Source organism: Mustela nivalis (assembly GCF_964662115.1).
Source record: "Mustela nivalis genome assembly, chromosome: 17".
Lineage (NCBI taxonomy): Eukaryota > Metazoa > Chordata > Mammalia > Carnivora > Mustelidae > Mustela > Mustela nivalis.
Window position 1 is genome coordinate 12,327,947 of NC_139036.1, and position 25,129 is coordinate 12,353,075.

Genomic DNA, 25,129 nt, shown 5'->3' on the forward strand with positions numbered 1-25,129 from the left:
ATAAGAAAATGCATTAAATTATAATATTTAAACTTCCCTTATTACTATTTAAATTTCATTCATTGTATCAGTATAATATTTCATCTCAGCATCTACAATTTTAACAAAGGCTTGGAAAGTTTTTTGTTCAGAAACAGATGCTGGTCTAACAGAAACACATTTGAAAATATTTTTTTTCTGGTCATAGTTTCCAACACACCTATGAACTCGGCCTCTAGTCAGTCTTGGAAGTTCACGATCCTGTTTTTTAAAAAATAAATATCAAAGAAGTTATTATTTACTTCATCTGAATTTCAGTTTTTTAAAAAACTAATCATATGACCAACTAAATATGAATCACCCCCAAAAGCTGTAATTCCCTCAACCTGATTTAGGGCCCCACTGCCTGTAAGACCAAGATAGCTAGGCATATATGGGTGTCCTGCCACAGAAGAAAGACATTCACTTGAGTAGGGCTTCTTACAAGCTGGTAAACTATTGGTCTTAAAAGACTGAATAACTCCCAATGTAATGGCACATGAATTATTCACTTTATTAGACTGCTAGAGTTCCACTTCCAATAAACAGCAGATCAGGTAGTTCAGACCAACTCTCTAGCTAAGAACAACTCAAATAGGTGAATGAAATATTTTTAAATCTCCTCATAGACATTAGAGAGCTACCAATGCAGTGAGGGAATAGAAAGACTCCCATCTGGGAAAAGACAGAAGTCCAAAGTGGGGCTTGACATTTAGGAATGTTTCCCCTTGAGATTATCTGTCAAGAACAGCCAAGGCAGTTGAGAGTCTAAGAAACTGAGCAGAGGTTTTGACAGTCTCCTAGGACTGGGAGAGAAAAAAAGGAATCAGAGGCTCCCAAGGAAAAGAGATTCTGGTCACCATTCTCACTCTCACCCTTGGCCTAGGGTTGGTACCCAAAAGGGCTACACCTTTCATGGGACTAGTAAAATGGAAAAAGACCAGCAAGCATCAAATCTTCTGAATCATTAATTAAAGGTGAGTATTCTGGAATTCCCTTCACCAAATGGTCATAAAAAACACTAGGTATAAAAGGTAGCATTGATAATTGCTAAAAAGGCTTTATTAAAAAGCAGAATTTCTGTTCCTCAACAGCCATCACTATAAAAAGCAGGGCCCCGTGTGGCTCAGTCATTAAGCATCTGCCTTCAGCTTGGGTCATGATCAAGCCTGGCATCGAGCCCCATTCGGGCTCCCTACTTGGCGGGAAGCCTGCTTCTCCCTCTCTCAGTCCCCTGCCTGTATTTCCTCTCTCACTGTGTCTCTGTCAAATAAATAAATACATCTTTAAAAAAAAAATAAAAGACTGAAAAAGCAAACTATGGAGTATGAGAAAAAATTTGCAATACAAATAATGGACAAAAAATTGTACCCAAAATAGTCACACACAAAAAACCTCTGATAAATCAATAAGGATAAAACAATAATTCAATAGAAAAGAGCAAGAGGCCTGAAAAGACTTTACAGAAGAAGGTGTCTAGGTGGCCAGTAAACATACAAGGTGTTCAACCTCATTAGTTATCAGGAACTGCAGAAAAGTTAAGGTAGCACTAAAAACCTACATAGCTGAAATAAAAAAGACTGACAGTACTAAGTGTTGATAAGAATGCAGAAAAACTTAATTTGTCTACACTGATTGTGAGATATATAAGTACAAACCTTTGGAAAATTCTTTGGTAAATAACTACTATATTGGAACATACACATGAACTATGATGCAGTGATTTTACTTCTAGGTATATGCTCAACAGAAATATGTGTATATGCACAAGAGATATATACAAGACTATTCATAGAATATTATTCATAACAGCAAAAAATCTGGAAACTTGGATATCACCAACAGTAGAATAGAAAGCTAAATTGTTTTACAACAGAATATTGTACATGGAAATATAAATAAATAGACTATAGCTACACAAAATATCAGATGAATCTTACAAACATTGTGTTGAGGGACAGACTTTAAAGACATACCATATAATACTATTTACATAAGGTACAAAACTAAACAGATTTATTTTGTGATATTAAAAATCAGCATAGTAGTTCCTTTTATGTAGGAGAGAGGAGGTAGAGAATGGGAGGAGACACAGGATGCATGGAGTGACAGCAATGTTCTTTTTCTTAGCCTTGGTAATGTCCACTTTGTGATATGTCATAGGCACATCACAGAACTGTACAATTATGATTTGTATACTTTTAGGTATATGTTCTACTTCAATAAAAGATTGTTTTTAAGATTCTATTCATTTATTCATGAGAAACAGAGAAAGAGGAGGCAGAGGGAGAAGCAGAATCCCAGCTTGAGCAGGAAGCCTGATGCGGAACTCAATCCCAGGACCCCGGGACCATGACCTGGGCCGAAGGCAGATGCCCAACCAAGTGAGCCACCCAGGTGCCCTCAATAAAAGATTTTTAAACTTAACAGACTAGAGAAAAATAAGCATTAAAGATATTATAGAAATTAGTAATATAATCACTTTTTTTCATCTACTATGTGTCAGAAAATGTACATTCATATATTTTATTATCTAATCTCCAAAACAACCTTTCAGTAGGAATTGTCTTCCCATTTTACAGATTAAAAAAAACTCAGGGAAATTAAGCAGCTTACTCAAGGTCATAAAGCTAGTAAATAGTGGGGTAAAAATTGGAATCCAAATCTGATTTCAGAATTAATACCAAACTCTTCTACAAAGTATGTAAGTTTTACAAAATCTCCAGCCTCCTTTGTCACCTGCAGCCTTATTTGTCACCAAGAATCTTTCCTAAATCCCAGCCCACTCCCTGCCTTCCTCCAACTTCAGAACCACTGTCCTTCCACACTCTGTTGATTATCCATGCTCTCAGCTTTATGTCCTTGCATATGCTGCCCTCTTACCTAAGAATTCATTCCTCCCACCTCCCACACACTTTGGCTTCATTTATTACTCTTTATTTATTATTATTATTATTATTTATTACTCTTTAAACATGTAAGATAAGTTACTACATTCTTGAAAAGTCTTTCTCTGATCTGCGCCATCCTGTCTATTTTATAGCACACTGTACATACCTCTACCTACCACTTATACCACAATGTAATATTTATGTACCTCTTTCTATCTGAGAAAGAGAAAGAGCTGTTTAGCACCTGTATTCTACTTTGTATCCCTTGCATCTAGTACAGCACCTGGCACACAGTAGGTTATCTCTATTAGCTGAACAAATAAACTTTAAAGTCAGAATTAGAACCAAACAAAATGTTGAAAGTAATACCATATTGTTAACAGAATTTCTACTATGACGGAAATGTAGCCAGCCTTTGTATGTTTGGTTGGCACAAGCTCTGCAAAGAATATTTAAACAAATACTCACTATTTCATAAAATACACAAGGCAGAGTGTTTTTCCCATCTCTCATAAGGAAGGTCTTTGAATAATATGGACCAGGTGTAACAGCTGAATCGAGAACAGCTAAGCAACATTAAAATAGGGGAGAAAATCAGTGCTGGTAAAATGCAAATAAAATTTAACAGTGGGAACTAGTATTTAAATAACTATTCCTACACAAAGCTCTTCTAGTTTTATTTATACAATAATACAGACTACATCTTAAGCGGGAACCATATCTCTGAAACTGTTAAATATTAAGGAAAACTAAATTTCTGGCCCTATTCAACTCAGGAGTTAAGACAGAGCCTCTGTAACAATCTTTCCCGTTTTAACATTATGAATCAGAAGAATACTATCAAAAATAACTAAATACGTCTTAAGTCACACAAATCAATAACAAATTTAAGAAATGAAGAAAATCCTAATAAACCTTAATATCCCTTTCCAAATTTTACTTTTAAAATCCCCTAGGTATTCCTATAGACCTTTAAATATATTGTCCAAATAGTTTGAGGTTTACCTACCCAATATTTCAAAAAGAAGTACAGTTTTCTGTGCACGTTCACGCCAGTACTTCATGCTTTCAATAACTGCAGATATAATTCTTAAAGAATTATCTTTTTCCTTGAGCTTTAACTGAAAAAATGGCCTTTCCTTTTGAAAAATAAAAACATAGCATTAGAAAACCCTTTTTTTTTTTTACACTTATCTTAGCCAAAAGGCTGAGAAGCTATTCATTTTTTTTTTCCTTGTCATACTCCTTCACTTTCCATGTAAAGATCCTAGGTCCTTATGTATAGAATATATAAGAAAATATTGAAAATTTTAGTAGTTACTCCCTTAAATTAAAGACATCATTAGCAGTTTATAGGAGGAGAAACTAGGATATACTTGAAGACAATAAACCAAGAAGAAAATTATTTGTATGAACATTCACGCACTCATTTATTTATTCACTGAATATTTTTAGAGCTTTGTGTGCCAATCCTCTGATAAACACAGGTGCATAGAACACAGTTCCTTTCCCTAATGTGTTCACACTCTAACAGGGGAGCCAAACACACTCACTCGTTCATTCCAAAAGTACTTACTGGCATTTACTATGTGCCAAACACAGCTAATGAGGAACCACCACTGAACAAAACAGACAAGATACCTCACCAATATTGCCCTCTAATGGAGTATTAAGAAAATAAACAAATAAATACATAATAGAATGTCAGGAATTAATATATCCTATGAATTCAAGAAAAACAGAGTAAGGATAAAGAGAAATAGGAATTATTATTTTAAATAGGTTGTTAAGTGAGGGTGGAGGTAACAACAAAATATAAAGGCCCTAAGATGAGAATGTATTTGGCATTTTTAAAAATCAACTAAGAATAAAGTACGTCAAGTACTAATTTCAGGGGGCAAGAGGGTACTTTCCATTGTGAGGGTGGCAGTACATCAAAGAACACTTGATGGAACTTTTTTTTCTAACTACAGTTACCTTCCCTCCTCCTCCCCTTCCTAACCAAGATACGAATACCTCCCATAGAGAGCTACTGCCATAATGAACAATTGTTACTAAGGTAACTATCATTCTTTTGTACAAGGAAATATAAGGTTGAAAGCCACTGTGATATATGCTACATTAGTCAGATTTCTAGCAAAAAAAAAAAAAAATACCCCAATTGTTGAAAAGACTTCTTAACAGGTGTATGAGCAAAACAAACAGGGTACTGAAGCCCTCGAGACTAACAACAATAAGAGACTTCTATTATTCTTGGGCTGAAAAAACAAGGGAAAGAAATAAAATTATCACACCTGTGAAAGCTGGACTCATGGAAGAGCTGTACCATTTGGGGACAGCTACTGCCCACAATACAACATTTAAACAGGGAGAAAACAGGAAAACCCAACCTCTCTCTCTCCCTTCTGATTTCCTGCCAGTGACTCCCATTGGCTGACCCCTAACAAGAGCTAGCCTGGGGACTTCAGGAAGCTATACTACATAGGACAACTCAGCCTTCCAGAGCACCAAGTGTGGAGAGTAAAGAATCTTTTCTTTTTTTCAATTAATTAATTAATTAATTTTAAATTTTTTCAGCATAACAGTATTCATTATTTTTGCACCACACCCAGTGCTCCATGCAATCCATGCCCTCTCCAATACCCACCACCTGGTTCCCCCACCTCCCACACCCGCCCCTTCAAAACCCTCAGAGTGTTGGGCCAGGGTACAAGGAAAGGAAGGTAGTGAACAACCAGCACACAAAATATAGAAGATATTTACAAAGAACAATTAGAGCAAAGGGTGGTGAGAGGAGGAAGTAAGGCTGATGTATAGATATAGGGAAAAAAATAAACCAAAGCAGAGTCATATTAGAGTGCATATCCTGTTGAGAATTGTGAAAGGTCTGAAATGGCTAGTATATATTTGTAGATTATAGAGTATGAAGCTGGAAAAGTAAAATAAACTCTGGCTTGAAGTCCAAATCTAACCTGTTGTCTGTTTTTGTAAGCTTTTATTGGAACACAGCCAAGTCTATTATTTATGTATTGTCTATGGTTGCTTTCAAACTACAATGGTAGAGCTAAGTGGTATACTTGAGACAATATGACTTTAAAGTAAAAAAATATTTACTATCTGGCCCTTTAAAAAAAGAGTTTGCTGACCTCTTACAAAAAATTAGACTGACACATAAGGAACTGGGAGAAATTTCTGTAAGTAATGGATAAACTCTCATCATCTCAATAATGAGTCAACAGTGAGATTCAGAACCCGTAGGACACTTTAAGGCAACTATGAAAAGGAACAGTCATTCATAATCACAAAGAAAATATTTTGAAACCTTCACCTACACCAGGGACCAGGTATTTGTGTTAATCATGTAATGCATGCCATGAGATTGATTTTTAAATGCTCTTATCTCTGTAATTTAAGTATTTATCTCATATTTTTAAATGTAAATGATCCATATTATTAAAGTTCACCTTAAGACTACTTTTTTCTGGAATATCATCCAACACTTTCTTCTTAAATAAACTTTGTTGAAAACTTGGTTTAAATGCCTGTAAAGCACTGCTTTTGTCTAGACCTCTCATTGTGGAGCCAGGTATTTCTGACGAATGTGTTTGTCTGAGTACTTTGGCTTCTCTTTGGTGAGTTAAGTTAGGAGGTTCTGATATTCTTAATTGTTTCCCTTGCTGAGCTCCCCAACAGGAATTTATTCCATCATTTGCCACCAGGTTTGTTCTTTTGCATTGAGGCCTAACATCATTTCTGTCCGATGGTTTCCAGCTGGTATTTTTGCTGCCATCCTTGTAGCTGTAATAGATATTTTAAAATTAATATTGGTTTTTTGTTTCTATATACATCTTCTTTTAAAAAATTAATAGTGAAAAATTATGATTTATAAAGTACTTTGTAACTATTGACTAGTTGGAACATCCAAATACATTATCACAACAACTCTACAATAGATCATACCTCTCTTTTTAGGTGATGAAACCGAGGAAGTAACTTGCCTGAAGTTATACAGCAAGTTATTGTCAATCTGGAACCCAGAGAATCCTAGTCTCGCAACTCAGAGCTTAGTGTTATAAAGTATATTTTTTAAACTATAGGCTTTCATTTGACAGTGGTTGTCTCTGAGTGGTAAGATTCTGAGGATATTTGCCTGCTTCTTTATGCATTTATTTTTTAAATTTTCTACAATAAAATTTTAACAAGTTATGGCTTATAGGTGATTTTAAATCACAAGGAGAATAAATACAAGCAGTGTAGATAACTTTGATTAGAAATTTTATTTCTGGGTAATTTTCCTGAAACTATCACTGGTATTACAAGGGGGCAAATAATACAACTCATCCCTTATTAGAGAAAATAATAGAGGTTCCACAGTGACCAGGCACAAGTCCAGATTGTATGGGGCCTGAAGCTTGTTAATGTGGGCAGCCTTCTTAAGTAAATTGGGTGCAAAATTAGGTATGAAAATAAGGACAGGAGAAATCATGAATAATTTCAAACCTTTAAAAGTTGATAAATCTCACAAACTTCAAAATATCCAGAAAAAAAATTACTTGTATTTTTATTAATTAACTGTCTGATACACCTCTTTAAAATTTTTCCTACATTCACCACCTCTTCATATGACAGCAATTTTATTTTCAGTAGAGAGAACAGAAACCAAACTTCGCCTTTCTCCTCTCATGGCTATAAAAATTATGTTTATTATTCAATTTAGAAAAGCTTCTTTGTTTCACAACTCCTTATTTTTTTTTAAGATTTTATTTATTTATTTGACAGACAAGTAGGCAGAGAGGCAGGCAGAGAGAGAGGAGGAAGCCGACTCCCTGCTGAGCAGAGAGCCCAATATGGAGCATGATCCCAGGATCCGAACCAAGGGCAGAGGCTTTAACCCACTGAGCCACCCAAACACCCCTCACAGCTCCTTATTGATAATGCATTTTAACTTCTTCCCACATTTTTGTCTAGGAGGCGCTCCTGGCCTGGGAACAAGCCCTGGAAGGACCACAGTCCTTTGACCTTCCTGACTGAGCCCACACAAGGATGCTGCTTCAGCAGCCAATCTAGCTCGGCCACGTCCTCAAATCCCAACCAGACCATGAAAGGTACTAAAGCTGTAGTGGCTTCTAAAAAGGGAAGGGTAGTGTCTGCTTTGGATCCTTCTCTTTGGATCTAGGTGTTCAATGAGATCCCAAGAACAAGCTGTTAACGGGGGCTACATGGATGTGAAGATAAAGCAGAGATTCTAAACCTAAGCAGAGAACCAGAGCTTCAGCAGATTGTCAGCCACCTACCTGGGTTTTCAAATGGTTTTTGCTCCTGGATTATCTGTTGTTATAGTCCAACTGTCTGATAGATTATCTATGATTTCAAATTGGAATATCTAATACTGACTGCCTGTCCATATTACAATGTTACCTAATTCTCAAATGCCAGTCAGAAGGCATTTTCTTACAGCATCTGCAGCTGAAACTGTGCCTCTGAGGACGATCTCAAACCACTGAATGGCCTAGGTAATAAGCCCTGGTTCTAAAGAATGTAACTAACTGGTTCTGAGGAAACCAGCATGAGCAAAACTAATTTTAAAATATATATATTGTTTTGATGTACTTATTAAGTATTTTATTAATGTTTCTCCCCTTTAAAAAATATGGTATCTCGAATAAAAGTGAAGGTAAGATTAACTTTACAGGATTGCTGTAAGGATTATTAAAATAATGTACCATAGCACTAAACAAGACTGATAGAAGATATATGTTTGATGTTGTTTCTCTAATATTTTGTTCTCAAAATTATTTCCTTCGGTAGTTACTAGTTACTCAAGAATACTAAAATCCAACCTAACAAATAACCCATGTCCTTTCCCTAACTATTTATTTTTTCATCCTATTTAGGGATTAAACTTAGACTCTTACAGCAATAATCCAGGAGCATTCTCACCATCTTCCTTAACGGTCATCTTCATTTCCTGAGAACCTACCACTGTTTATGTACACACATTTTGGTCATCATCTTTCTTTCTTACTCTGTTCTGTTTATGGAGCTGACTGTCTTACTACGGTGAAATTCACCATTCTATTTGGTTGGCAATTCCTAAATATATCCAACACTAAAATACAGTTATTCCTGACTCTTTACCTACTGCCAATTAGATTATTAATGATCTGTAGCATGATGACAAATATAGGCAGAAATTTCAATGTAACGTGAAGAACGCTTTGGAAACATATTCACTGACAAATCTGCCCATTTTTAAAAAATTTGCCTATTTTTAAAGTCTTATATAGCATTTGTAAACTTCTTTTATAAAACGTAGCTAATACTGCTATGGGGTTAGTTACTATTTAGCTTAAAAATTTCCTAAATGTAATTTTGCCTGAGGAAGGAAGAGGAGAGGAAGGAAGAGGGAATGGAGGAGAGAAAAAGAGGGGAAGGAGAAGGGATAGAAAAAAGAGAAATCTTAAGTAAACTCACCTCCAGTGACTCTTGCTTCTTTCAGTATTTAATTGAATAGACTTAGACACAGAATCTTGACTTCTCAGAGGATGAGAAACTGAATGTGGTATTTGCCTTTCAAAGAAATAGGTCTTATTAAATATTAACAGTTTGTTTCCAAACTGAGAAATGTAAAATATACAATGAAGAATAACACCAGTCAGTAACAGACACATATAGTCAGTGGTATATATTTTTCCACCTACCCTGTGTTCACTGTTTTCACTGAAGGAGGAAACTCTGGATTCACAGCTTCCCAAGCCCAATCTCAAAAGATACAAATAGCATAGACAAAAGTAAGATATGTATCATTTTTAAAAAATAATCACTTCATATTTATTTAATAGGTGGAAAACTAAAAGCCTAGAGAAGAAAAGGACTTGGAAGATATGGGTATGTTCTTCAAACAGCACTTTATTGTGGAATTTGTCACAGTCTGCCTTATTAATTTTCATAGATGTCTTCCTTTCTCATTATATTTTAAACAAAGGTAGTAGTTTAATCTGTATCTTTTCCATGATCAGTTCTAGTGTAGTACCTTGTACTTTGTAGCATGAATTTAGTGTAATCAATGTTTCTTCAATTTTTTTGAACCCAACCCACAGCAAAAAGTACATCATAGCCCAGAATATATGCACACACACACACACGTACACACATGCATGGTGTACATGAGAGAGAGAGAGAGACAAAGGAGAGAGAACATAACAAAACTGAAATATCAATTTGTATCCTTACCATGTGTGATGCTCCTTGACATTTTCTATTCTACTCTATTCTCTTCTATTTCCTTCTTTAAAGATTGTTTCCCATCCAAACTAATGGATCAAGATGAAAATTTGAAAAACACTGATCTAGCGATATCTCTTACCCAATATAAGAATCATATTACATCTCTGACAGATTTTAATCCTGCTCAGAGCTTGGACAGTTCAGTATTTCAGGAGGATGAACATTTCCCTATGGAGGACTACATTCATGCTATTTATAAAAATACTTTAAATGTCAGAGAATTTTTTTAGATGGCAGACGATGATCAGATAAATGCCAATTTATGCACATCCATATGGATTTTTTCTTTTGTCAATAAAAATGAAAATAATATAAAATTCCTACTTTGAATTCCTCAAATGTGGAAGAAAAGAAAATAATTATAGATTTACAAGCAGACAAAGGCCTGGAGGGGTGAGGGAGAGAGAGGAAGGGAGAGAAATTTTAAAATTCTAGTTGCAAAATATCTTATTAAAGATTTTTAAGGTATCCTCAAAAATATATAAATGTATACAATCAGCATATACCAAGTATATTTCAGAATACCTGCCTGTCCGTGCCTTTTTCTGAAGAGGAATAAAAAGTCAGCAAACATTAAGACCTCTCAGCACCCACCACCACAGCTAACTGTTGCAGAGATGAGAGGCCTAATCATAAAGCTAAACCAGAATTTTAGTGACCTTACTTAAAAAGATGTGCTGAACCAAAGGCTGTCTTTAGAATTTAATCAAAAGATACAGAAGGCAGTCAACAGTGGACTCTGGGAACTAGAAGTAAAAGGCTATGTTAACTTCCAGCAAAGATAATTTAGTTCATGGGCTGGTTGAAGTTATAAGGAAGCCAACTGGATGAGAGAAATAAAGTAACAAATGAAGAGAAGCAAAAATGCTCAGAAGAGAAAAAAGCCAAGCAGTAGAAATTTTAGGCTTCTATCCTTCCTAAAGTCTAAATTTTCTCCCATTTTTCCTGTGTTCATGTGTACACAGATCCCAATTCCTGAGGCAACTTGAGTTTCACCACTCTTTATCACCACATGCCTAAGTTACAATATCCATAGATCTTGAAAAAGAAAAAAACAAATCTTTACAATGTGGGTTACAACTTCATTAGAACAAAGGCTTCAGATCTAAGATACTCCATTTAAATGCTAAGCCACCCTTGTAGACAAGGAAACTCAAACTACTGTACTGGAATGTTCAGAAAGAGCCAAGTAATCCCTATATTTGGATAGGGGAAAGAAGAAAAAAATAAACTTTCTATTTCCATTGTAATAAAATTAAAATGTTAATTTTCGATCATCTTAATTCCTATTTTTTTTAAATTTTCACCATATTTCCTTACCTGGTGGTAAAGGAGGGAAATCATAACTGTCAGAAGCAGTACTGCTACTTGGATCATTTGTAAGTGGATTGGATGTTAATGGCTGTCTATTCCTCTTCTTCTGATTGAACAATGGTACAGGCAAACAGCCTAAATTGAATGTACCAATAAATTAGTACATAATAGGCAGATAGATCTAGTTATAGAATAATTGTGTATAATAACAACTTTGATTTGTCTACTTCTATATGTTAATTTTATACTTATTACAGATCTATTTCTGTATCTTTGCATTGATTTTTACATTCTTTTTAAGGTCCCAAATAACCTCATTTGTCTCTATTAAAAACTCCTTTCCTGTTCTACATTAACTCTGATTTAATTTCACTTGTTTGGAAGTAATTCCCATCTCCTTCCTCACCCCCCAACCCTTTCTAAATCCACTTTTTGTTTTCCTTATTTCCTTTCTGTGCTTCTTATTACCATGCCAACTGGAGGGGGGCCCTTCAAATACAATAGAGGTGAGGGAGAACCAAACTCTGACCCATGCTTTCCAAAACCCTAACCACTCTTTGGACTGTGACAGCACACCCTTTAGGGCCATAGTTCTCCAACTTTAGTCTGACTAAGATTTACATGGAATTTTCCTTAACACGCCAGTTCCTAGACCCCACTCTCATGGATTTTATTTCAACAGATTTAGTTTGGAATCCAAAACTCTGAATTTTAAAATGCACTCCAGGTGTCTGTAATGCATATTTTCTGGGATCATTTTCTGAATGCTTAAAGTGATAATATTCAATCCACATGAGGATAAATAAATATTACGTCCAAGCCCTCTAGCTGGGAGGCCTGGGATCTCAAGTCAAGCCAAAAGTCAGAATTTATAAACACTAAAACTAGAAGGGATCTCAGACAAAAAGGGATCTGAAAAGCTTGCCTAGATAGGGCCCAAGGTTCCTAAATCTCAGTTCAGATTATCTTGCCACTAGAACATACCCTAGCTGATCTATCAACACGTATACTATGGAGAAAATATAGACTCTATGATAACTGTATGACAAAAGGCTGGGAAAATTATGTGAGCTCTGAAATCAGACTGCCTGAGTTTGAATCACAACTTCCAAGTATAAATTTGGGCAATTTCCTTAACTCATTCTGCTATTATGACATACACAGAGAAGGCGGGAAATATAGTAATTAAGAGCATGAACACTAGAGCCAGATTCCTAGGTCCAAATGCTGGCTCTGCCACTTCATTAATTACTTACTTAACCTCTCGGTGCCTAAGTTTCTCATCTGGAAAACAGGAATGATAATTATAATGCCTATCCCAGAGGGCTGGTGTAAGGAGTAAATAAATTAATACATATAATTAAATGCTAGAATACAGTACAGCTATCATAAATCACTATTACTGTCTTCACTGTGCATTATCACTACACTCCTGGTTCTCTTCATCCTTATCCTCTATCCTTTTACTAACTAATAAATCAGGAAAGCAGAAACGGTAGGGGAAGTTGTTAGGGAGATAGAAATATTTTAAATAAGAAAGTCACAAATACAAATAGAAATAAATCTATTTCTATGTTTTCAGCTTAAAAGTGAACAACAACTCAAGCACATAAAGTTTGTAGAAAGAATGCTAGGGTAAATCCAGGAATGTTTCATTTTACTCCTACCTCTGCCACTGAAAGTTTTGACTAAGTTATTTCATTTCCTTGGACCTAAAAAGTAAAGAGGCTAGACTATATGTTCTTTACCTAAAAGTAAGGAGGCTAGACTATATGTTCAATCTTTTTTAAAAGTTCCTTCCAAAATGTCCCATCTATAAACTTCACAAGGTTTACATGGTATATAAAGATATACAAAATTTAAAATAAAAATTCAATAAATAAAATTGAATATAATTGTTCAATACCTGCTGTACTTCGAGTTGAATTTTCACTTAGGTTTCTCTTCATTTTTTTCAATATCAAAGTCTGTAACGTTTCTTCAGCATTCCAAATTTACAAATGAAGTTGTTTGACTAAATCTTCACAGAAAGAAATTTGCAACTCAAATTGTATCAACAAAAAAAATCAAATTCTCAGCCTAGTAATTACTGAAATTAGGATTTAACACTATGATTTCAAACCTGATAAGGGAATCACTTTACAACACCTTTTCTTCCTGCATAAGAATTTGTAACAATCTGCTTTTCCAACTGTGTTTGAAATTGGTTAGGACTAAGGTGGCTATACCGCTCTTCCTAAACATGCACGGATTTTCACACACTCTACATAATGTATTCTAGGGCCAAGGACTCATAATAGCAACAGTTCTGAAACAAATTTATAAAGAGGGAAATGGACTACAACACTGACAAACTGGTATGCTTACAAGGCAACCAAAGAAACAAAAACAATTGAACTAACCGCATGAGAACAAGCTCTATCTCACTTTAAAACACTGTGGAGATCACTTGCTTTGGCCATTAATTTGAGACCCTGTATTATATAATATCAAAGACTAAAGCCACAAAATCCAGAATAATTATAACGGTAAGTTTCTATTCAGTGTCTACATAACTCCAACAAGTGAAAGAAGGTTTTTTGTTCTTTCTTCTACAACAAAGTATGTTGTAAATTTTTCCAGGTTTAGCGTCCTAATATATTTCAATCCCAATTGAATTCAACAAACACTTACCTATTACATGAAAAGGCAAAACACAAATGTAAACAACGTAATTTCTGTTCCTAAACTCGCTATCCAATGAGGAAAACAGACATGAATACAACAATGTAAATCGTACTGAGATAAACAGGAATGTCCAAATACCACTTATAGAAATAAAACTTGGGAAACATTAAGTGCAGAGACGGTTTCTGCTTTGTTTCCACATCCAGGGCTTGAAGCCGGATATAGCAAGCCCTTTGGAAAACATTCTTGAGGTCATTCTAGGAAGAAAAAGAGAGGTTGTGCGACTTTTTCTCCTCACAGAAATACCAAGGGAACTCACACACTGAACCAGAGAGGGGCTTACAAGGGCTATCACATTTCCGAATACCACGCAAACAAAATCAGCATCCTCCCCCCAGACCATGGAGTCGGGAACACCGAGTTGCTCGACCCTAACTTCTAACTGGACCCCGACGGCGGTTGACAGCGTTGATGAGCAAAAAGTATGTCCAATGTACACACGCACGCACACGCGCACACGCACCCTCCCCCCAGTTCCCCCCGCCAAAGCCCACTGTCTCGTCTCAAATGGCGACCAGGAGGCCCTATTATGGCTCCTCCTAGGCGGCCCAGTCAGAGGTAAGTTCTCTTCCAACGACCTCTACTGATCTGGGGACGGGGGGAGTTTGGTAACTAGGGATAATACAGTCTTTCCCTTCTTGACCCTCCAGCCAACACGACACGCAACTTCAACCTTCAGGTTCCTACGCCTCGAAAAACCGTCGTCTTCGGCCTGTTGCCTCCCGCGACACACTCCAGTCAGCTACCGCCCACTTCCCGGCCTCCGAAAAAGCGCGAGAAGTCGAGCTTGACGCAGACGCGCCGCCACCCGCGCCTCCAATTGCGCAGGCGCAGAGGTTAGCTGTGTTTGGGTTGTTGGTGCAAATGGTGTCCTCTGGCCCGTGGGCGATGAGAAGGACACATGCTCACTATCTTGGGAAGGAGAACGTTAACGCACCTCCCACTCACGTGGGGTACGTAGCACAGGAATGGCTGTAGGGACACACCTGTTTCTGTTCACTGCTGAGGTGTACCCAGGACTGGTGGCCCAACACACCCCCACCCCCACGCGCACGTATATTTTAGGTTCTAGACATCAATTTGTAAGATGCTGGGAGTTCACTTAGAAGTAACTCAAAGGCCACAGGCCTCAAAACCAGGTCATAGGGTTTGTTTCAACTCCCTTGGTCATAGCTGGGAATTAAAGTCGCTTGGCAGCCAGTGGGAGAGCTGAGGCTGGTTTGAAAAGAGGGCCCTGCAAATCCAAGTGGAGTCAGTAAGGTTGGGCCTGTGCTGTGCAAGCTCGGTGGAGAACTAGCACTTGAGACCGGGGGGAGGAAACGGGATGGTGCAGTGAGGGGCTCTGACCCTCACAGGATAGACGGTCCCTGCCTGGCCTCTGGTCTTGGGCAAGTTATTGACCTCCTCTAAACCTACATTTCGCTTCCCAATATAACTATTTAATTAACTGTCCTCAAAGTATTAAAATAGAGAATGAACAGTCCTGGCACACAGTAAATACTCAATAAACGTTAGCTTTAATTGGGTAACAGTTGCTATTTACTGAATGTTTACTAGAGGCCAGAAATAGTAATCCTAGCTCCACTTGGAGTCCAAGACATGTTTTGTTGTTAGTATAACTTCTGACCATTTGAAGACTGGGATAGGTGAACAGAAATGTGCTGAGGGTCTAGAGATGAAGGGAAGGTTATTGGTACAGGCCTAGGACTATGAAACCATGTGACATGTACAGTTGACCCTTGAACAGCACAGGTTTGAACCATGCAGGTCTAGTTACACATTTTTTTTTTAAGATTTTATTTATTTATTTGACAGAGACACAGCAAGAGAGGGAACACAAGCAGAGGGAGTGGGAGAGAGAGAAGCAGGCTTCCCACCAAGCAGGGAGCCTGAGGTGGGGCTTGATCCCAAGAGCCTGGGATCATGACCTGAGCTGAAGGGAGATGCCCAAGGACTGAACTACACAGGAGCCCCTATATATGGATTTTTTTAGAGTATGATATTGTACATGTATTTTCTCTGCCATGATTTTCTTAATAACATTTTCTTTTCTTGAGCTTACTTTGTTGTAAGGAGACAGTATATGATACATACACAAAATATGTGTTAATTGTCTCTTGTTAAGGCTTCCAGTCAGCAGTAGTCTATTAGTAATTTAAGTTGTTGGGGAGTCAGAAGTTATACACGGATTTTCAACTGCTTGGAGGTCAACACCCCTAACCCCTGTGTTGTTGGAGGGCCAACTCTTGTAAGATTAAGTCAGAAGAAGAATGAGGGGCACCTGGGTGGCTCAGTTGATTAAGGCACGGACTCTTGATTTTGGCTCTTGCCATGATCTCAGGGTTGTGAGATAGAGCCCTACATCAGGCTCCCCACTAGGTGTGGAACATGCATATGAGTCTCTCTCTCCTTCTCTCTCTGCCCCTCTCCCTCCTTTAAAAAAAAAAAAGAAGAAGTATGAATGCCAAACTAAGGAATAACTTTGAAGGAATAGTGTCTTCATTTAATCTGAAAAAGATTTCATACAATAAAATGTTTGAAAAGATTTGTGAGTTGTCAGGGTTCCAAAAAAGAGACCTTTAAAAATGACTAAAAGCTTTGGGGAAACCGATTTTTACCTTACAAACACACACACACACACACACACACACACACACACATCCCACACACACCCCAAAAATGGATTTCAAATTAAAAACAAATACTTTAAACCCACTATGAGCAACATGTGTGTTACGTCTGTCAGGACTACTGACATGGTCAATGTGGAATCTTTACTAGCAGTGTATAAATTACCTATATTATACTGATCTTGTTTTGGCTACATTGATTTGTTTTCATCTGGAAAGTTGGTCAGAATGCGTGACAGCAAGAGGGCCACAAAGGAAGGAAAAAATTTAAATAGTGAGAGTAGTTTGATTAATTACATGACTGCTGAACAACTGCATTATGAATGAGATAACTTCCTTGTAATATTGGAGAGAAGACCCTCCTTGTCCTCCAGTCATACTATTTTGTAAACAACAACTTAAATGTGTCTCCTACAAAATTTTTTGCATGCATTTATTGGATGACCAAGACTATGAAAAATTTATTCTCACTTTGTTTTATACTACATTATTTTACTAATAAATCAGGCACCATCACCCCTACAAAACATTTGTAGTGCTGGAAATTACTAGGCTTATTCTTTTAAATACTTCCGAACATTAAATATTCAACCTAATAGTGAGATGGTGATGACTAGAAAGGGTTCCACTTTGTATATCATCAGTTCTTTGAATTTTCAAAAAAGAATTAGACTAATAAAAATTTTTAGATTGTAGAGTTCAAAAATTGGGTGTGCTTTGGGAAACAGGGAGTTAAAAATCTTTCGGAAGTTAACTTGGTATAAGAGTATGAAAAGCCTCTGTTGCTCTAGTTCTAAGGAAATGCTCTCCTTTTTTTTCTAATAAAGCTTTCCGCAGAAGACGAACTGTACACAATAAACAAGGTAAGTATAGGACGGAATTGCTGTAATTCTTTAACTCTCAAAAAAGTTATTCATTTTGACATGTAACGGAAACTTCATTTGTGAACGTTAAATGTGCTTCAAAGTGTTGATCTATTAAAATTCCATAAAACAAGCCTCGAAATGCCAGTCATTTGTGCCAGCTACGAGTAACTAACCAAGGCAGCATTTCCAGAGAGACTAGGGCAAAGGACAGAACTAACCACAATCAGCAGAAAAGAAAGAAAAACATAACCAAGTGTTAATAATTCACCATAGTTACAACGCTTAAAACAAAAGTAAACAATACAACTATCATTTGTTAACATTTAGGCTTGTTTTCAGAATCTCTACACTGAAGTGTTCTGTGTAAGTTGATGTGGATAGAAAATTAAAGGCTACAGAGGCATTTTCTTAGGTTAGAATGGAAATTTTAATGTGTAAATTTGGATTTCATTATTTTGCTTTCTCTAGCTCTGTATTACAATTTTTTAAAGGAAGAACATAGGTATTAGTTTGTTAAATATTATGAAACAGTCACATTTTATATTCTTCAACATGTGTTTTGTTTATATGCTTGTTGTTTCCTGAGCACACTGTAGTAACTGCTTATGTGAATTCCAAAAGAACAAAATTAGAACTTTGGGAAAGTCCAAAAATAACAGGAAGCACCCTGTTCTGTAAAAAACACTGGGCTTACAATCAGAAAACTTGGGTCCCAGCTCGATTTTGTCCTGGTAGCTGAGGGACTTTTTCTTTAACACTGCAATGGGAATGTCAATACTTCACCCACCCTATCTTGAAAAGTGAATATATGAATAAACTGAGATAACATGTGGGAAATTTCATTATAAATCAAACTTTTCTTTGGTTGTAATGAATTTCTCTTGTTGTACTCCTATCAAACAATGTGGCATTACCAGTACATAATATTTCCAGTACTTGAACGTATTTGCCTTTCTGGATGATTGAACATGAAATCAAATCTGATTTGGTTCAGAGTCATTTTTCCAAAGGAATGTAATCATCTTAGTTCTGGATAGTTTCCCCTAATAAGGCCGCCTATTGAGTAACACATTCCAATGAAAAGTCTGTGCTGCCAGTAAGTTAGACTGTGTATTACAATAAACTCCTAATTTAGTTAGTATATATAGCATGCCATCAAGACATTTTCAAGCATTACAAAGACTTGAAAATTACCCCCAGTTGCTTTTCCTTTAGAATTAAGGCAAAAAATGAGGATGATTCCTAAAGAAATAGATGGAATTATCAAAAGCTCAATCAGAAAGAAATAAAAGCATACTTCAAAGTAGCTTTTTAAGTCCCAGGGATCATTTATTTGGTTCTTGTGTTTCTGACCATGAAAAAGCTACTGAAAGAATACTATTTCAGTAGAGGAGAAGGTCTCTTAGGATCTGTCTGTCTTTGGCTGTTTTTGGAAGTGAGATTCAAATGTCCTCCGATGATGAAATGGATTTAAACTTATTTCAGAGTAGAAATGTTTTCAAATGTGAGTGGAAACATAAATATAAAATAATAGCATGCATATTATGAGCCACTTCTTTTTTTATATATATTTTTAAATTCTTCATATTTTTAAGAATTAGAAAAATATAAACTATTTTTACTATCACAAGTAATTGTAGAAGCACCAATAGGTGACCTTCTAGCTGAAAGAAAAACAGAATTTTTGTATTAGTATGAGATGCTAATTTATTATTGCATTTAGATTGACTGACAATGTAAGGGAGTCAGAAGTTAAACAGTTGTGTCTAGTTAATCTCTGCATATTTTAATCCAAATATGGTAAAGGGCAGGGCTAAAGAAGGGAGTGTCCCTATAATAAACAGGGCTCTGAACTTATAACAGAATATTAAATTATACTCCACTCAGGAGAACTCTGCACTTTGCACTTTGGTTAAAGTCTCATTTAAATTTAAATTTCTAAACTTTTCTTAAGAAATTAAGTTTTATTTGATCTCCTCTTTTCTGAATTGCAGAAATCAGATAAAACTACTTGATAAACATGACTTCTTGTCATGTTACTAAAGATCCTATAAAAAAGGTTGCTATCTTTGGAGGAACTCATGGGAATGAGTTAACAGGAGTATTTCTAGTCAAGCACTGGCTGGAGAATGGCACTGAGATTCAGAGAACAGGGCTGGAAGTAAAACCATTTATTACCAACCCAAGAGCAGTGAAGAAATGTACCAGATATGTTGACTGTGACCTGAATCGAGCTTTTGACCCTGAAAATCTTGGGTAAGACTGTATTTTGTGTTGTATGCATGGGAACATGTATGGGTGTGTGTGTGTGTATGAAAAGTGGTACATGTGAGAGAATATATATGTGTAGCACATGATATACAAATCCGTACATATAATTGCTGTTATGAATAAGATCACTTTCACTTTTAATCATACTATACTATGAATTTCTCTGTGACCTAAACTGGGCATTCACATGCTCTCTTATAAACTTTTGAAAGCATCAGGCTGTTCTTAACTGATTTTCTTTTTAAATGCATTCTGTAAAGACTGAGACAAAAAAATAACAATGGTTTTTATTTTTAAGCCATATCTTTAAAGAAACAGATTTAATGGTCTTAAAATTTATTAGTGTTTGGCCACTACACTTGCATACATATTTGTTAGTTTTCTAGGTGGTCGCCACTATGTGTTTATACCACTATGTTTATGGTAGTACATAAAGTTCTAGTCAAGAATATTGTAACATTTCAATTAATATTTAATGAAAAATGTGAATAAATGCCCATCATCAAAAAAAAAAAAAAAAAGATCAGGCCACCCTGTGAAATGAGGAGTAGATGTACTGGCTTCAGTGGAGGATCACTGAGAGTTAAAGATACTTCACCTGCATGTTCTGAATTTAAATTGCAACTGGCTTATAATACATTGCACACAATATAAAATAATAATACTCTAGGTATTAGTTATGATACATAATATAAATAATAAGTATTTGCCTTTGTTTACATCTTTGTAGGTCCTAGTGTAGATATAGATATATAAGCCTCTTAGTATGATTTGCTTCTTATCACTTTCTTTTATTTACCTAAAAATATTATTAAACACCTACTCTTTATGGGGCACTGTGCCAGGTACCGTGGGAGTACAAAGCTATGTACAAAATGTTTTTGCCAACATCAAGTAAGAAGACTACTAAGATAGAAGACATGCAAAGGAACAACAAATACAGCACTGATTTATGTACTCATTTTCTAATAAAGACTAAATTCAGTTTAGACTTTCTTAAATTTAATCTCACAGTCAACCAAAAGATGGTTATGACTTTTAGTTCAAGTATGCCTCATTTTATGAAATAGATATTTTCTTTTTTTTAAGGTTTTTTTTTTTTTTTTTTGACAAAGAGATAGCATAAGTAGGCAGAGCAGCAGGGAGAGGGAGAAGCAGGCTCTCCCTGAGCCTTAACCAACTGAGTCACCCAGGAGCCCCAAGAAATAGATATTTTCTAGGGAAAATTATAATTACTTATGTTCTGTGAATCAAATAATATTTTTTACTGGCATATATTTTAATTTCAGGAATACTTTATCTTCATGACTGAGCTTATGTTGATACAAATAAGGTTTATCTAGTCACCTAAAATAGCTTTTAACTAACTCTTATAAGAATTTGTTGAAGAATAACTCTTTTAGGCAACTTCTCAAATAACTCTGAAATGAACAGGGGTGAGTCTTCTTCTTATGACCACTCGATAGTGTACATTTTCAATGAGAGCAGTCTTTTAAATTAAATTCATTTTCTAGTTCTTATACTTGAATACTCTTCAGAGGCTAGACAGTTCTCTGTCAGGGTGGTTATAAAACTTATAGATAAGCTAATTACATTCTCCAGTCTTCCCGCTCCCAAATCTGTTCCTTTTCCTGTATTTACCCTCTCAGTGATGTCACCAATACCCACCAAATCCCCTATGGAAATCAACTTGGAACCTTCCCCATGGAAGGAACCTTCCCCTTCCTCAAGCCCCTTGTCTAGTAAGTCACTAAATCTTCCCATTTATTCAAGTATTGAATATTTTGCAAATCTAATCTTCCTCTGCATTCTCACTTCCTTAGTTTATTTCTTCTGTGGACAGTGAAAGTAGCCTCGTAAAGAATCTCAGCATCTAGCCCTACTCCAGTCCTTCCTGCTATTCACTCATAGGGATCAACCTGATTGGCAAATCATTTTTTTTTTAAAGATTTTATTTATTTACTTGACAGATCACAAGTAGGCAGAGAGGCAGGCAGGGGGCGGGGAAGCAGGCTCCCTGCTGAGCACAGAGCCGATGCGGGGCTGGATCCCAGGACCCTGAGATCATGACCTGAGCCAAAGAAATAGTCATTTAATGTTGTCATATTTCTTGAGCTTCCTAAAACTAGAATTGGGCTACTTAAACTACACCAATTTAAACTGACTCTTGATTGAAGCTTAGGTCATGATCTCAGCATTCTGGGATAAATCCCCACATCAGGCTCCATGCTCAGAAAGTCTGTGTGAGATTCTCTTTTTCCCTCTTTCTCTGCTCCTCCACCCTAAAATAAATAAATAAATCTTTAAAAAAATGCTTATCTATCCAATAGGAACTGTGTTTGGCTGCATATAAAAACCTGAAAACTGGCTTAAATAAATGTTTTCTTTTTCACAAATAAGTGAAGAGGTGGGCAGTCCAGCAATGGTTGCAGTGGTTCAATAATATCATTAGTGTCACAGGTCTCTTCTGTCTTCCCACTGTACCATCCTTACTATGAAGCTTTTGTCCTCATAATTTTGGTTTATGGTCAAAAATGGCTGCTTCGTTTTTGACTGCTTGATTACATTTCAGGCAGAAATTACCCAGGTTCAAACTGTAGGTCCCTTGATGATACCAACAAAAATAGTCAGGGAACAGAAATAGATGGAATTACAGAGAAGTGGTTGAATTAAACCATTGTTTAATGAGGAATAATAAACTTACATCATCATCCTGTACAGTAAGAAAAAAAAAAAAGTATCCTAAAGAGTAAGAGGAGATAGAGACTCATTTGAGAATTCAATAAAAACTCATCCCAGAAAAAAACATATATATGCATATACCTGCAAAATTTTGCATTTTCTTAGAGCTTAACAGATGTTGTAAAGCTTGCTGTAGACCACTAGTGGTTCCCTGATCTCTATCCCTAATTAGATAACATGATCACCTAAGTTTGACTGTTTTTGTGCACTAGAAAATCAGTGAGAGGAAGAAGAAATTTAATGTGTGTTTAATGGTGTAGCCCCATAAAATAGCCCAGTGCACATAACTTTTTAAAAACTGTTGGTTAAATTAATGAATAAATTTTGTTCAACATTGAAGTCAGATGGTAAATTCTTTTTGAAATGTCTTTTCTGGGATCAGCCACATAAATCAACTATTATTTGTGAGCAGACCAGTGCACCATTACATAAAATCAAATGGAGGAAAATAAGGAATTTTTTTATTTATGAAGTTTTCAGGTAAGTTCCACTTCCCTTACAGATTTTTCATATTAAAGGTTTGGCAACTGTTTCCTTATATACTATGTTCTTATTAGATATTTATGTTATCTTGGTCACAGATGATGTTAATCTTTTTCTTTCTGCTAATAACAGCAAAACAATGTCAAAGGATTTGCCATATGAAGTGAGAAGGGCTCAAGAAATAAATCATTTGTTTGGCCCAAAAGACAATGAAGATTCCTATGACATTATTTTTGACCTTCACAACAGTACGTCTAACATGGATGCACTCTTATTCTTGAAGATTCCAGAAATGACTTTTTAATTCAGATGTTTCATTATATTAAGGTAATGTTAATGTTATTAATTTATATGTTAGTATAGTTCCTGTACTTTTAAGCCAGTTATTGGTATAAGACAACCAGAAAAGGATCAGGAGATGAGGGAGTGTCCAAGAGAGAGGAGGGAATGAGAAGGACACTAGAATAGAGACAGTGTTGACAAGCAGGAGAAAAGGTGAGGAAATGAGTAAAATAATAAATACAGTGAATAAAATAATGAGACCGTTGTAGATACATGTGTCTATAAAATTATAAATCTTTTATCCAGACAGCCACCAAGTCATAGGCTATTTGGTAAAATTAATACCAACGTTTAAATTGGTGTGGTTGAAGTAGTTCAATTCTAGTTTTAGGAAGCTCAAGAAATAGTCATTTAATGTTGACTAAAGGTCAGTGTTAAAAGGAGTGGCTCTTTTTATTTCTGCCTTTGTCTGCATTTGATTCAGATACCCCAGCACACATCTGTTCTTCTAGTACTTGATAAAGTTAATCATTTTTTTTTGTCAACCCTGTAGCCCTTTCAGTTAATAATTCTTTTATTCCTTTAATAAAACCTATCTTTCTTAACTAGTTTTACTGTAACTTGACCTAGTTATTAGTTTAATAACCAGGAAAAGTCGATGCCAGATCTTGAGGAAGAAAATTACCAGTTTACAAGGCAAGTAGCACCATTGAACCTTTCATATGGTCCTCAGTCTACCCTATCCTTGCTGTCCCAGAGCAGTTGATTCTAACAGACCAAGAGTGCTCGGGGATTCAATGTTCTTTAGGGAATCTACTCAGATAAGCCTATCCCAAATCTCAGAGTTTTACTTAAAGTTAATCATTTTAAGGCTCAGAAATTTACAGGATGAAAAATTCAGCAATCCAGTGCCTATAGCTAGAGAATTGCTAAACCACAGCAACACCAGAAATAATAACCTCTAATAATAAACTCTCTGTGTAATGGGTACTCTTCCTTCCAGAGTGCTAGTATGATCTAGCGAAAGAGTTTGACGCACAGAGCCGGGAGAACCTAGGTTTATAAGTGTCTTTTTTTTTTTTTTTTTGACAGATAGAGATCACAAGCAGGCAGAGAGGCAGGCAGAGAGAGAGAGAAGAAAGCAGGCTCTCTGCTCAGCAGAGAGCCCAATGCGGGGCTGGATCCTAGGACCCTGGGATCATGACCAGAGCCAAAGGCAGAGGCTTTAACCCACTGAGCCACCCAGGCGCCCCAGAACCTAAGTTTATAATCCTTGCTTTCTTACTCACTAACCTTGGACAAGATACCCCACTCCCAAAACTGTGCTTTCCTTGTTGTATAAAATGGGCATGACAGCAACACTTACCCATATGGCTGTTAAAGCCTTAAATGAGAAGTATTTAAGTATTTAAAGCATTTACCCTCAAACCTAGCATACAGTAAAGAATAATTGTTATTTTCATTTCCCTTGAGTTTTTGATAATAAGTAGATAGTAGTTCTGGATGGAGATCATAATGGAGCAATTCTTTAATACTTATCGAAGGGAGAGTCGAATGCTCTGGTTGCCAAGTGTAGAAGCAGCATGGCTGACATTGTCATCAAAACCTGGAGGAATTT

The 25,129-nt window shown here is 36.2% G+C and overlaps 1 protein-coding gene and 1 pseudogene across 5 annotated transcripts in view; one reads left to right on the forward strand and one right to left on the reverse strand.

Moving 5' to 3' along the window:
* Positions 1-25,129, reverse strand: part of LOC309851081 (spermatogenesis-associated protein 22-like) — a 27,111-nt gene continuing 1,982 nt past the window's right edge. Inside the window, exons 1-10 of one of the 4 annotated variants that reach the window (XM_082705854.1) lie at positions 14,905-14,975; positions 13,633-13,818; positions 13,417-13,530; positions 11,517-11,645; positions 9,611-9,671; positions 9,384-9,479; positions 6,374-6,707; positions 3,919-4,048; positions 3,378-3,475; positions 1-240 (exon numbers count right to left, since the gene is read on the reverse strand). In XM_082705854.1, the coding sequence (XP_082561980.1) occupies positions 49-240; positions 3,378-3,475; positions 3,919-4,048; positions 6,374-6,707; positions 9,384-9,479; positions 9,611-9,671; positions 11,517-11,645; positions 13,417-13,459 (1,083 nt within the window). In that variant the 5' untranslated portion in view covers positions 13,460-13,530; positions 13,633-13,818; positions 14,905-14,975 and the 3' untranslated portion in view covers positions 1-48. Of the gene's footprint in view, positions 241-3,377; positions 3,476-3,918; positions 4,049-6,373; positions 6,708-9,383; positions 9,480-9,610; positions 9,672-11,516; positions 11,646-13,416; positions 13,531-13,632; positions 13,819-14,904; positions 14,997-25,129 lie in introns of those variants that run through there. The other 3 variants (XM_082705852.1, XM_082705851.1, XM_082705853.1) reach the window with 3 other exon arrangements.
* The window catches only part of LOC309852221 (aspartoacylase-like), a 15,346-nt pseudogene continuing 9,823 nt past the window's right edge, over positions 19,607-25,129 (forward strand). Inside the window, exons 1-2 of the transcript XR_014316596.1 lie at positions 19,607-19,989; positions 23,362-23,556. The product of XR_014316596.1 is annotated as an aspartoacylase-like (transcript). The remainder of the gene's footprint in view (positions 19,990-23,361; positions 23,557-25,129) is intronic.